The following is a 13247-nucleotide window of genomic DNA, read 5'->3' as shown; positions in this document are numbered from 1 at the left end:
AATACCATCAGGGTCACCCATGGTGGACAGGTTTCAGCAGAGTTTCCAGACTAAGACAGACTAGGAATACGGACCTGACAGTCTACTTCTGAAAGAACTGGTCAGTGAAAACCTTATAAATAGCAGTGGAACATTGTCTAATATATGCCGGGAGATGAGGCTATCTGGTTGGAAGACACTCAAAATGCAACTGGGGAAGAGTTGCCTCTTCAAGGTAGAGTCAACCTTAATGACATAGCTGGAGTAAAGCTTTCCGGACCTCCACTTCCTGATGTGGCAAGACTCAAAATGAGAAGAAACAGCTGCAAGCACCCATTAATAATCGGAATGTGGAACGTATGAAGCATGAATCTAGGAGAATTGGAAGTTGTCAAAAATGAAATGGATATCCTAGGCATTAGTGAGCTGAAATGGACTGGTATTGGCTATTTTGAATTGGACAATCATATGGTCTACTATGCCAGAAATCACAAATGGAAAAGGAATGGCATCACATTCATCATCAAAAAGAACATTTCAAGATCTATCCTGAAGAACAATGCTGCCAGTGATTGGATAATATCCATACACCTACAAGGAAGAACAGTTAATATGACTATTATTCAAATTTGTGCATCAACCACTAAGGCCAATGATGAAGAAATCAAGATTTTTACCAACTTCTGCAGTCTGAAATTGATCAAACATGCAATAAAGATGCACTGATAATTACTGATGACTGGAATGAGATAGTTGGAAACAAGAAGGATGGGTAGTTGGAAAATATGGCCTTGGTGATAGAAACGACGACAGAGATCACATAATAGAATGTTGTAAGAACAACAACTTATTCATTGCAAATACCTTTTTCCAACAACAAAAACAGCAAATACACACATGGACCTCGCCAGATGGAATACACAGGAATCAAATCAACTACATCCTTGGAAAGAGACAATGGAGAAGCTCAATATCCACAATCAGAACGAGACCAGGAACCGACTGTGGAACAGGTCATCAACTTCTCATACGCAAGTACAAGTTGAAGTTGAAGAAATTTAAAACACATCCACGAGATCCAAAGTACGACCTTGAGTATATCCCACCTGAATTTAGGGACCACCTCAACAAAAGGCTTGATGCATTGAACACTAATGGCCGAAGACCAGTCAAGATGTAGAATGACATCAAAGGTATCATATATGAAGAAAGCAAAAGGTCATTAAAAGGACAGGAAAGAAAGAAAAGACCAAACTGGATGTCAGAAGAAACTCTGAAACTCACTCTTGAACACAGAGTAGCTAAGACAAAAGGTAGAAATCAGAAAGTAGAAGAGCTGAACTGAAGATTCCAAAGGGCAGCTCCAGAAGACAAAGCAAAGCATTATAATGGCATGTGCAAAGACCTGGGGTTAGAAAACCAAAAGGGAAGAATATGCTTGGCATCTCAAGCTGAAAGATCAGGAGAAAAAAGCAAACCTCAAGTTGCAATATTGAAGGATTCTATGGGCAAAATATTGAACAAAGCAGGAAGCATCAAAAGAAGATGGAAAGAATACACACAGTCACTGTACCAAAAAGATCTGGTCCACATTCAACCATTTCAGAAGGTAGCATATGGTCAAGAACAGATGGTACTGAAGGAAGAAGTCCAAGCTGCACTGAAGGCACTGGCAAAGAACAAGCCTCCAGGAATTGAAAGAATACCAATTGAGATAGTTGAACAAATGGATGGAATGCTGAAACCACTTGTCTATGCCAAGAAATTTAGAAGACACCTACCCGGTCAACTGACTAGAAGAGATCCATATTTGTTCCCATTCCAAACAAAGGTGATTGAATAGAATGCAGAAATAATCAAACAATATCATTAATATCAAAAACAAGTAAAATTTTGCTGAACATAATTCAAAAATGGTTGCACCAGTACATCAACAGCGTGATGCCAGAATCTCAAGCTGGATACAGAAGGGATACCATTGCTGATGTCAAATGGATCTTGGCTGAAAGCAGGCAGCACCAGAAAGATGTTTACCTGTGTTTTATTGACTATGCGAAGGCATTTGACTGTGTGGATCATAACGCATTATGGATAACATTGTGAAATCTGAGAATTCCAGAACACTTAATTGTGCTCATGAGGAATCCTTACACAGACCAAGGGGCAGTTGTTCAAACACAACAAAGGGCTAATGCCTGTTTTAAAGTCAAGAAAGGTATGTGTCTGGGTTGTATTCTTTCACCATACTTGCTCAGTCTGTATGCTGAGCAAACAATCCAAAAATCTGTTCTATATGAAAGAGAACACGGCATCAGGATTACAGTAAGACTCATTAACAACCTGCAATATGCAGATGACATAGCCTTGCTTGCTGAAAGTGAAGAGGACTTACTGGTGAAGATCAAAGACCACAGCATTCATTATAGGTTACACCAAAACATAAAGAAAACAAAAATTGTCACAACTGGACCAATAAGCAACATCATGATAAATAGAGAAAATGTTGAAGTTGCCTAGGATTTCATTTTACTTGGATCAACAATAAACACCCATGGAAGCAGCAGTCAGGAAATCAAAAGACACCTTGCACTGGGTAAATCTGATGCAAAAGACCTCTCTGATGTGTTAAAAAGCAAAAATGTCACAGCAGCCTAAATCTAGGATGCAAGATCACACCAGCCAGATACCAACCTGGGAAATGAACTCTCAGGGACTATTCCTTAACAACAGGGAACCAGAGAGGTTAATCTGTAAATGACAACAAGGTGAGAACAATAAAAGGGGGAATAAATGGAGTAAGTATAGAACTTTCTAATGGAGAGGAAGGCAAGGTGATACCAAGTAATAATAGACTCCTTCAAACCTAGGAAGATGAGGGTAAATTGCAAGGTAATCACAAAGGCAACTTACAAACCTACTCATCAAAATAAAGAAGAAAAACATAGTCTCGGTAAAAACAAAATCTACAAAAACAAAAGAAATGAAAAAAAAAATACACAGACAAAAGGAATTCAGCACAGGAGAGTAAGAGGAACAAAGAAAACATCAGCACCACAAAAAAAAATTTTTTTGACAGCAATAAACTCGTACCTATTAGTATTTACACTGAATGTAAATGGACTAATTGCACCCATAAAGAGACAGAGTGACAGAATGGATTAAAAAACAGGATCCATCAATATGCTGTCCACAAGAGACACAACGTAAAAAAGAGATGTAAATTTATTTTAAAAATCAAAGGATATAAAAAAAATATCAAATAAACAGCTACCAGAAAAAAGCAGGAGTGGCAATACTAATCTCAGATAAAATAGGCTTTAAAACAAAATCCACCATAAAAGACAAAGAAAGGCACTACATAATGATTAAAAGGATGATCCATCATGAAGACATAACCATAATAAATACTTACACTCCCAATGGCAGGGCTCCAAAATACATAAAACAAACTCTAACGGCACTGAAAAGAGAAACAGACAGTGCCACAATAATAGTAGGAGATATCAACACACCACTCTCGGTAAAGGACAGAACATCCATCCACAAAGAAACTCAACAAAGATACAGAAGGTCTAAAGAACACAATCAACCAACTTGAACTCATAGACATATATAGAACACTCCAACCAACAGCTGCAAAGTACACATTCTTTTCTAACATACATTGAACATTCTCCAGAACAGACAACATCTTAGGCTACAAAGCAGCCCTCAACAAAATCCAAAACATTGAGATAATACAAAGTCTCTTCTCTGATCACAATGCCATCAAAGTAGAAATTAACAACTGGAAGAGCAAGGTAAAAAAATCAATAACATGGAAACTGAATAACACCCTGCTTGAAAACCACTTGGTAATATAGAAGAAATCAAAGATGGAATCAAAGAATTCCTAGAATCAAATGAGAATGAAAATGCATCATACCAAAACCTACAGGACACAGTAAAGACAGTGTTCTGAGGTTAATGTATAGTAATAGACGCACACATCAAAAAAGAAGAAAGGGACAAAATCAAAACATTAGCTACACAACTCAAACAAACAGAAAGAGAACAGCAAAAGAAGCCCACAGCCACCAGAAGAAAGGAAATAATAAAGATCAGAGCAGAAATAAATGAAATAGAGAAGAGAAAAACAATAACCAACAAAACCAAAAGTTGGTTCTTGAAAGGAGCAACAAAATCAACAAACCACTGGTGAAAGCAACAAAAGAAAAGAGGAGAGGATGCAAATAACCCAAATAAGAAACAAAATGGGGGACATTACAACAGACTCAACCAAAATAAAAAGGATCTTAACACAGTATTACGAAAAACTATACTCCAACGAATGTGAAAACCCAGAGGAAATGGACAAATTTCTAGAAACACACTACTTACCCAAACTAACACAAAATGATGTTGAAAATCTGAGCTGACCCATAACAAAAGAAGAGACTGAAAAAGTACTAAAAAAAAAAAAAAAAAAAAAACCAACAAAAAAATCCCTGGCCCAGATGGCTTCAGTGGAGAATTCTACCAAACATTTAGAGAAGAGCTTACACCAGTACTACTCAAACTATTTCAGAACATAGAAAATGAAGGGACACTTCCAAATTCATTCTATGAAGCCAGCATAACCCTGATACCAACACCAGGCAAAGACACCACAAAAAAAAGAAAATTACAGACCAATATCTCTCATGAATATAGATGCAAAAATTCTGAACAAAATCCTAACTAATAGAATTCAGCATCATATAAAAAATAAATAAATAAATAATTCAGCACGACCAAGTAGGATTCTACCAGGTACACAAGGATGGCTCAACATAAGAAAACCAATCAATGTAATCTACCACATAAATAAAAGAAAAAAATCACATGATCATGTTAATCAATGGAGAAAAGGCATTTGATGAAGTCCAACATCCATTCCTGATAAAAACTCTCAATAAAACATATATAGAAGGGAAATTCCTCAACATAATAAAGGGCATGTATACAAAACCCTGGTGCTGTTGTGGTTAAGTGCTACAGCTGCTAACCAAAAGGTCAGCAGTTTGAATCCACCAGGTGCTCCTTGAAAACTCTATGAGGCAGTTCTGCTCTGTCCTATAGAGTTGCTGAGTCAGGATCGACTCAACAGCAACGGGTTTCATTTTGGGTTTTTTGTACAAAACCAACAGCCAACATCATTCTTAATGGAGAGGGGCCGAAAACATTCCCCCTGAGAACAAGAACAAGACAAGTATGCCCTTTATCGCCACTCCTGTTTAACATTGTGCTGGAACTCCTAGCTAGAGCAATAAGGCAACAAAAAGAAATAAAGGGCATCCAAACTAGTAATGAAGAAGTAAAACAGTCCCTGTTTGTGAATGATGTGATACTATACATAGAAAACTCAAAAGACTCCACAAGAAAACTACTGGAACTAATAAAAAGACTCAGCAGAGTAGCACAATACAAGATGAACATACAAAAATCAGTTGGATTCTATACACAAATAAAGAGAACAATGAAAAGGAAACCAGGAAAACAATACCATTTATAATAGCCCTTAAAAAAATAAAATATGTAGGAATAAATCTAACCAGGGATGTAAAAGACCTATACAAAGAAAACTACAAAACACTACTGCAAGAAACCAAAAGAGACCTACATATATGAAAAAACATACCATGCTCATGGATAGGTAGACTCAACACTGTGTAAGCGATAATTCTACCTGAAGCAATTTACAAATACAATGTAATCCCAATCCAAATACCAACAACATTCTTTAAAGAGATGGAAAAACTAATAATTAACTTTATATGGAAAGAAAAGAGGCCCTGGATAAGTACAGCATTATTGAAGAAGAAGAAAGTAGGAGGACTTGCACTAGCTGACCTCAGAACTTACTATATAGCTATGGTAGTCAAAACAGCCTGGTACTGGTATAATGACAGATACATTGACCAATGGAATAGAATTGAGAACCCAGATGTATATCCATCTACCTGCAGTCACCTGATCTTTGACAAGGGCCCAAAATCCATCAAATAGGGAAAAGACAGCCTTTTCAACAAATGGTGCTGGCAAAACTGGATGTCCATCTGCAAAAAAAATGAAACAGGACCCATACCTCACACCACACACAAAAACTAATTCAAAATGGATCAGAGACCTAAATATAAATCTAAAAACTCTAAAGATCATAGAAGAAAAAATAGGATCAACCCCAGAGGCCCTAATACAAGGCATTAACAGGATGCAAACCATAACTAACAACACACAAACACCAGAAAATAAGCTAGATAACTGGGATCTTCCAAAAATTAAACACTTATGCTCGTCAAAGACTTCACCAAAAGAGTAACTAGAGAAGAATCTATAGACTGGGGGGAAAAATTTGGCCATTACAAATCAGACAAAGGTCTAATTTCTAAAATCTACAAGAAAATCCAAGACCTCTACACAAAAAGACAAATAATCCAATTTAAAAAAATGGGCAAAGGAAATGAACAGACACTTCACCAAAGAAGACATTCAAGCGGCTAACAGACATATGAGGAAATGCTCATGATCACTAGCCATTAGAGAAATGCAAATCAAAACCACAATGAGATACCATCTCACCCCAGCTTTACTGGCACAAATGAAAAAAAATAGAAAACAACAAATGTTGGAGAGGCTGCAAGGAGACTGGAACTCTTATGCACTGCTGGTGGAAATGCAAAATGCTACAGCCATTCTGGAAAATGATATGGAGCTTCCTTAAAAAGTTAGAAATAGAAATACCATGACCCAGCGATTCCACTCCTAGGAATATATCCTAGAGAAATAAGAGCCATCACACAAATAGATACATGTGCACCCATGTTCATTGCAGCACTGTTCACAATAGCAAAAAGAAAAGCAAAAAAAAAAAAAAAACAACCTAGATGTCCATCACCAGATGAATGGATAAACAAACTATGGTACATACACACAATGGAATGCTATACAACCATAAGGAACAATAATGAATTTGCAAAGCATCTCACAACACGGATGAGTCTGGAGGGCATTATGCCGAATGAAATAAGTCAATCACAAAAGGACAAATATTGTATGAGACCACTACCATAAAAACTCATGAAAAGGTTAACACACAGAAAGAAACAATCTTTGATGGCTAAGAGGGAGGGGAAGAGTGGGGATGGAAAAACACCACATAGACAATAGGTAAGTGGTAACTTTGGTGAAGGGCAAGACAATACACAATACTGGGGAAGCCTGCACAACTTGTCCAAGGCAAAGTCATGGAAGTTCCATAGACCCATCCAAACTCCCCGAGTGACCAAATTACTGGGCTGAGGGTTGTGGGGACCATGGACTTGGGGAACATCTAGCTCAATTGGCATAACACGGTTTATAAAGAAAATGTTCTACATTCTATTTTGGTAAGAATCATCTGGGTTCTTAAGAGCCTGTGAGCAGCCATCCGAGATACTCCACTGGTCTCACCCTTTTGGAAGCAAGGGTGAACAAAGAGTACTAAAGACACAAGGGAAAGATTAGTCCAGAGGACTAATGGACCACATCTACCATGGCCTCCACCGGAGTGCATCCAGTACAACTAGGTACTGACCCGCTACCACCACTGACTGCTCTGACAGTGATTGCAATAGAGGGTCCTGGACAGAGCCGGAGAAAAATGTAGAACAAAATTCTAACTCACAAAAAGGGCCAGACTTACTGGCCTGACAGAGATTGGAGAAACCCCGAGACGACTGCCCCTGGACAAACTTTTAGCTCAGTAATGAAGTCATTCCTGAGGTTCACCCTTCATCCAAAGATTTGACGAGCCCATAAAACAAAACAGGACTAAATGGGCACAGCAGCCCAGGGGCAAGGATGAGAAGGCAGGAAGGGACAGGAAAGCTGGTAATAAGGAACTCAGGCTGAGAAGTGGGAGTGTTGACATGTTGTGCGGTTGTTAACCAGTGCTATAAAACAATATGTGTACTAACTGTTTAATGAGATGCTAGTTTGTTCTGTAAACCTTCATCTAAAATACAATTTTTAAAAATTTGATTATTAACTTCAAAAAAGAAAAGAACAAAGATGTCATTTTGAGGTCAAGGTGTGCCTGACCTAAGCCATGGCATTTTCAATTGTCTCACGTGCATGCGAAAGCTGGACAATGAATTTAGAAGACCAAAAAAAAAAAAAATTAATGCATTTGAATTATGGTGTTGGCAAAGAATATTGAATATGCCATGTACTGCCAAAAGAATGAACAAATCTGTCTTGGAAGAAGTGCAGACAGACAGAATGCTCCTTAGAAGTAAGGATGGCTAGACTGTGTCACATGTACTTTAGGCATGTTATCAGAAAGGATTAGCCCCTGGAGAAGGACATCATGCCTGGTAAAGTAGAGGGTCAGTGAAAAAAAGGAAGATCCTCAAAGAGATGGACTGGCACAGTGGCTGCAACAATGGGCTCAAACATAGAAACAATTGTGAAGACGGCACAGGACCAGGCAGTGTTTCGTTCTCTTGTAAGTAGGGTCTCTATGAGTCATATGCGACTTATTGGCACCTAACAACAACAACAACATTCTGGTCATAAACTGTGGATGCCTGGCTGGTCCTGCAGCCTCACGTTCCAGCATTCTGTGCTCCACCCTTGCTGAAGTGCCTTCGTTTCCTAAATTAGCTATGCTTTTCCAAACCTCTCTGCCTTTGCAATGCTGTTCCCTCCACCTGGAATATCCTTCTTGAATCTTATTCATCTTCCAAGACTTGGTTCAAGTCTCCCTCTCCTTCATTTTGCTGACTCAGGACCTGCTTTTCTCTGTTCCCACAGCTCTCCAGGCACCCCGCTTATCCCAAACGATTCCATTGTTGCTTATAATCTGTCATCCCCACCCGGCTGTCTTTGACTCTACAGCCAAATTTCTAACACAGGTTGAGGTAAGCATGGCTACTCCTGGGGCCCTTCACACAGTTGCCTCCTCTGCTTGCCCTACCCGCCTTACCTCCAGGAACAGCACGGTGTTGCTGATGGCAGCCACCCTCTCTAGCTCCTGCCTGCTCTTCTCCATATCTGCACTCCTGTGCTCCAGGTGGGCCTTGATGCCGTTGGTCTGGCTCAGAGCAGCTTGCTCCTTCTCCTCCAAGAAGAGCATCACCTCAGCCTGGGCCTTCCTCACAGCAGCCTGGAGTTCCCCAAACTGTTCCTCAGCCACCACCTTCACCTCCGAGACCGACACCTGGTGGGGAGGGACAGAGAGAGCCAGGAACCTGTTAGCAAGGTGTCCAACTTTATTAGAACTCAACATAAGTGTCAGAAACACATAAATTGGAGACCAGTTTTCTACTGCAAAAGGAAGCTTTTATTCTCACATGAATTCTGGATTCCTTCAAAAAGAATTTATTCTCCAGGGTGTAACACACTTGGTTGCTACCCAAAAGGCTGAAGGTTTGAGTCTACCCATGGGTGCCTCAGAAGAAAGGCCTAGTGATATACTTCAAAAAAATTAGCTATTTGAAAACCCTATGGAGTACAGTTCTAGTCTGACACACATGGAGTCATCATGAGTTGGGGCTGGTCAGCAGCATCTGTTCTCTAGGGTGTAAGTACTCATTTACCAAGAGTTAACTTAGTCTCCTCATCCATCTGATGAGAGAGTGAATTGCATGATCTCTGAGATCCCTCCAGCTCTGGCAGGCTGGGGCTGTTATTCAGGTTCCTGACATCAGTTGTCCTACCAGGGAGATGTATTTACTCAGTTCAGTTGGTAGTTACCTTTCTCGCAGTAAATTGATACTTTGACTTCGTGTATACCAATCTGTATAGCACAAATTAGCTTTTTTAGTATTTCACTCTGCCTTCTTAAACTGAGCACTGGGTCCATCAGAGCTGAAAGCAGATCTCAACTGACAGTGTCTCTACCAGGTACAAAGTCCCCACAAATTACCCAGGGTGTGTGCAGATGGCCATGGCCCTCAGGAACTAGCCGATGCGCACACCTGTGCAGAGTGGGATGCCACATGCAGATACAACAAAAAAACAAAACCAGTATGACAAATATTAATGATTTGCATGATGACCCTTGTGTGTGGGGGGTGAGAATTTTTACAAAAGCCTTCAATAAAGATTACGCTTACAGAGTCAGACCACGCTAATGTGTTTCCTCTTCTCTTTAGTAATTCTTAAGTATTGATGCTGACAGCTGTCCCTGATAAGTAGTTCATCTGCATTACACAGACACTAACTATTTTGTTAAGCTTAATATAAAGGTCTTAGATACAATGTCCTTTGCTCATACCCCTTTTATCCCCACCTACAGCCCAGAGCCCAGTCTCTGCCTGCCTCAGTCTCCCTTACCGTCCCCACATACCCTCATTCCATGTGAGACATCTCTGAGCAGCCCAACCACGAGAAATCTGTTTTCTGCTTCTCCTTTCAAGAAGAGGGCCAGCCCTGAATATGCAGGGCTTGAAAGGAGCCAAAACCACAGACATCCTCAGGCTGAGGCTGCAGGTGCACTGCCCTCCCCTGGCAAGGAAGATGGGGAGGTAGGGAGAGAGAATGAGACCCAGACAAAAATGGAGACCTTGGTAAGATGAGGACTAGGGATGGAACTCTGGGCCCAGGGCACGTAGGAGCCTTGAGGCTTGAAGGGAGATAGGAAGAAGGAGTGAAGACACTGGAGAGGAGGAACAGTGCCTGGCTGGGGACCCTGGCTCAGGCCAGGGCTCCATAATGCAATCACACAAGGGTGCTTAGTGTCCAGTCAGATTTTGATCTGATGGTGGAGGAAGGAACGAGCAATGGGATGGAAGCAAGGGGCTCTCTTTCTGGGGGGAAGGTAGAAAGAAATGTAGAGCCTCTGTGTACCTTCACCACTATGCCAACTGCTCCATCACCTACTGGCTTCCTTGAAGTTCAGATAGCTGGACAGAGCTGGACGCAACTATGGTCATGGAATTAAGAAAGAGGGTGGATGGGAGATTTTCTCCAAATTCCTAAAGCCCAGACCGAGAAGAGCCCAAAGGCGGTGGTAGCGTTGAGTAGCGAAGGCAACAAAAGAGGTAGCTTGGCAGCCCCTTCCACAGTGTTTTGGATTTGGAATTCTTTCCCAAGTTATTTTTCCCAAGACTTGACCTTCTTTCCAAGGGCCCAGTAATCTCAAAGCTCCAAAAGAAAATGCAACCACACCAGCCTTCAAATCTTCAGATGTGGGTTTAGGGTAAGGTCTGAAGAACAAAGGCCTGAGAATGAGGCATCTTACCTGGATCTCATCTGGACCACCTGGGCAGCATACCTGCCACCAGGGACTCCACTGGGTATAGCCTCAGATACCCTCTGACATTCTGCCCCTCTCTCTCCTCCACCCACCTGGGAATTAGGACCCTCTGCTGCCTGGCTGGCCACTTTTAATTACATAAAATAATAATAAGAACAACCAACATGTGGTAAGTGCTTACATGTATCATCTCCTAGTACCCTAAGAGGTAGGTAATTATGATCCCATTTCTTAAAGAAACTGAAGCCAAAAAATTGAGCAAATTTGCCAAGATCAACAGCTAAGGTTTTGATTCAGTCTGTCTCCAGAGCCCTTCCTTTAACCACCATTCTGTATAGCCTCTCAGTAGGCACTGAGGTAGGGGATCCCAGATGGCTCCAGACACAGCTTCTCAGCAGGCACAGCCTGACCCTGTCCCCATGGACACTGGCACACTCATCAGAGCAATCAGGGGAGGTGAGTCAGTCAGCTGAGATTTCAGCCCATGGACTGCAGCTCAGGCTTTCAAACTGAAGCCCTCAAGTGCCACAGCCAGGACCACAGAAGGGACAGGAGTTAGGCCCTGATGGCTGTTAGCAAAGAGGCACCACCTACACCCAGAAGGGACTACATACACAGGGTGCTGCTGAGCAGGTGACCGAAAGAGAAAGATGTCATGCCTCCCCAGGAATTCCTGAGTCAGCTGTTAATAAGAGATGCTGCCTTGTCATTATAAAGGCTGGATTCTGAGACAACTAATCAAAACTGTGGAGTTCCTGGGTGGCACAAAGAGTTAATGCTCTCAGCTGCTAACTGAAAGGTTGGTGGTTCAAGGCCATCCAGAGGCACCTCAGAAGAAAGGTCTGGCAATCCACTTCTGAAAAATCAGCCACTGAAAACCCCATGAAGCACAGTTCTACTCTGACACACCTGGGGTCGCCATAAATCAGAATGGAATTGACAGCAATTGGTTTGGTTTTTGGTTTAATCAAAACTGTATCTAAATTATAAATTTCAAATTGCATTTCAATATTGCAAAAAAGTAAAAGCTAAGGAATCTGTCTCAGAAAACTGGCCAGTTTTGCTTATAACCTTTTTTAGGAGGATTGGTGTTTTGGGCAGGCTCTACGTTAGGTTACATGTTCTAGCTCTCTCGCCTACTCCTCGTCCCCATGGCCTTGGGGTCCAGATGGCCCTGCTGTGAGTCAGAGAGGCCCCTGGGTACTCCCTGGCCTGACCACCATCAGAAAGCAGGAGCAAGATGAAGCGTGGGGACCAACACAAGGGGTAACCCAGGAAAGGAGCAAAACTCACTGGTTCTCTAGGCTATGACACTTAGGTTCTATGAGGCTGAGACGCATGAGCCCAAAGACAAAACCCAGGGCCCAGGCTGGTAGGAAAGGAGGCTCCAGTGACGTTAGTGGGCTGACTCTTCCGCCTGTCAAATGTGGCTTCAAGTTCCTCACCCTCCCCATTGAGAAAGACTACTTCATTGCAGGTAAGTGGGATGTGCAAAGGATATCATTTACTGCCTGAAGGATGACAAGACAAAACTACAGAGAGGAGAGGCCGCTAACATATCAAAGTAGCCAAAAGTTCATGGTCTAAAAATGTTAAGGATGGAGCACGTGCCTGTCAATGCACTGAGTCCTTCCTTCTGAGGTCAGAAAACAACCACCCAGGCTCTCCCGCTCCATCGTGCCTCCAGGAGGCTCAGACAAGCCTGCACCCGTTCGTCTCCGGTTCCCTTGTGCACAGTGGTCACTGGGATAGTTACCTTCCCTAGTCACCAGCAGTTACAAGTTTGAGTAGGAATCAAAGTGAAGATTAAAGAGCTGGAAGTCAGGGTGCGCTATGTGATTCTCTAGATTATCCTAAGCCTGGAAAGCAACAATCTCTGAGAGTTTCTAAGGCTTCAAAAGAGCAAGTATTTTTCTTCCTTTCATAAGATTATGTGGGGAAGGAAAAAAAATTTTTTGTTGTTGAATTGATTCCAACTCATGGTGACCCCATGTGTTACAGAGTAGAA

General features: G+C 41.5%; 1 protein-coding gene across 1 annotated transcript in view; it reads right to left on the bottom strand.

The window, feature by feature from the left end:
* TRIM16 (tripartite motif containing 16) overlaps positions 1-13247 on the bottom strand; it is a 38655-nt gene that overhangs the window by 13751 nt on the left and 11657 nt on the right. The window contains exon 3 of the mRNA XM_049861551.1: positions 8966-9199. Within this exon, the coding sequence (XP_049717508.1) occupies positions 8966-9199 (234 nt within the window). The remainder of the gene's footprint in view (positions 1-8965; positions 9200-13247) is intronic.

This window comes from Elephas maximus, chromosome 19 (genome assembly GCF_024166365.1).
Source record: "Elephas maximus indicus isolate mEleMax1 chromosome 19, mEleMax1 primary haplotype, whole genome shotgun sequence".
Classification (NCBI taxonomy): Eukaryota; Metazoa; Chordata; class Mammalia; order Proboscidea; family Elephantidae; genus Elephas; species Elephas maximus.
The sequence above is the reverse complement of the archived record's forward strand: the minus strand, read 5'-3'. Positions and strand labels throughout refer to the sequence as shown.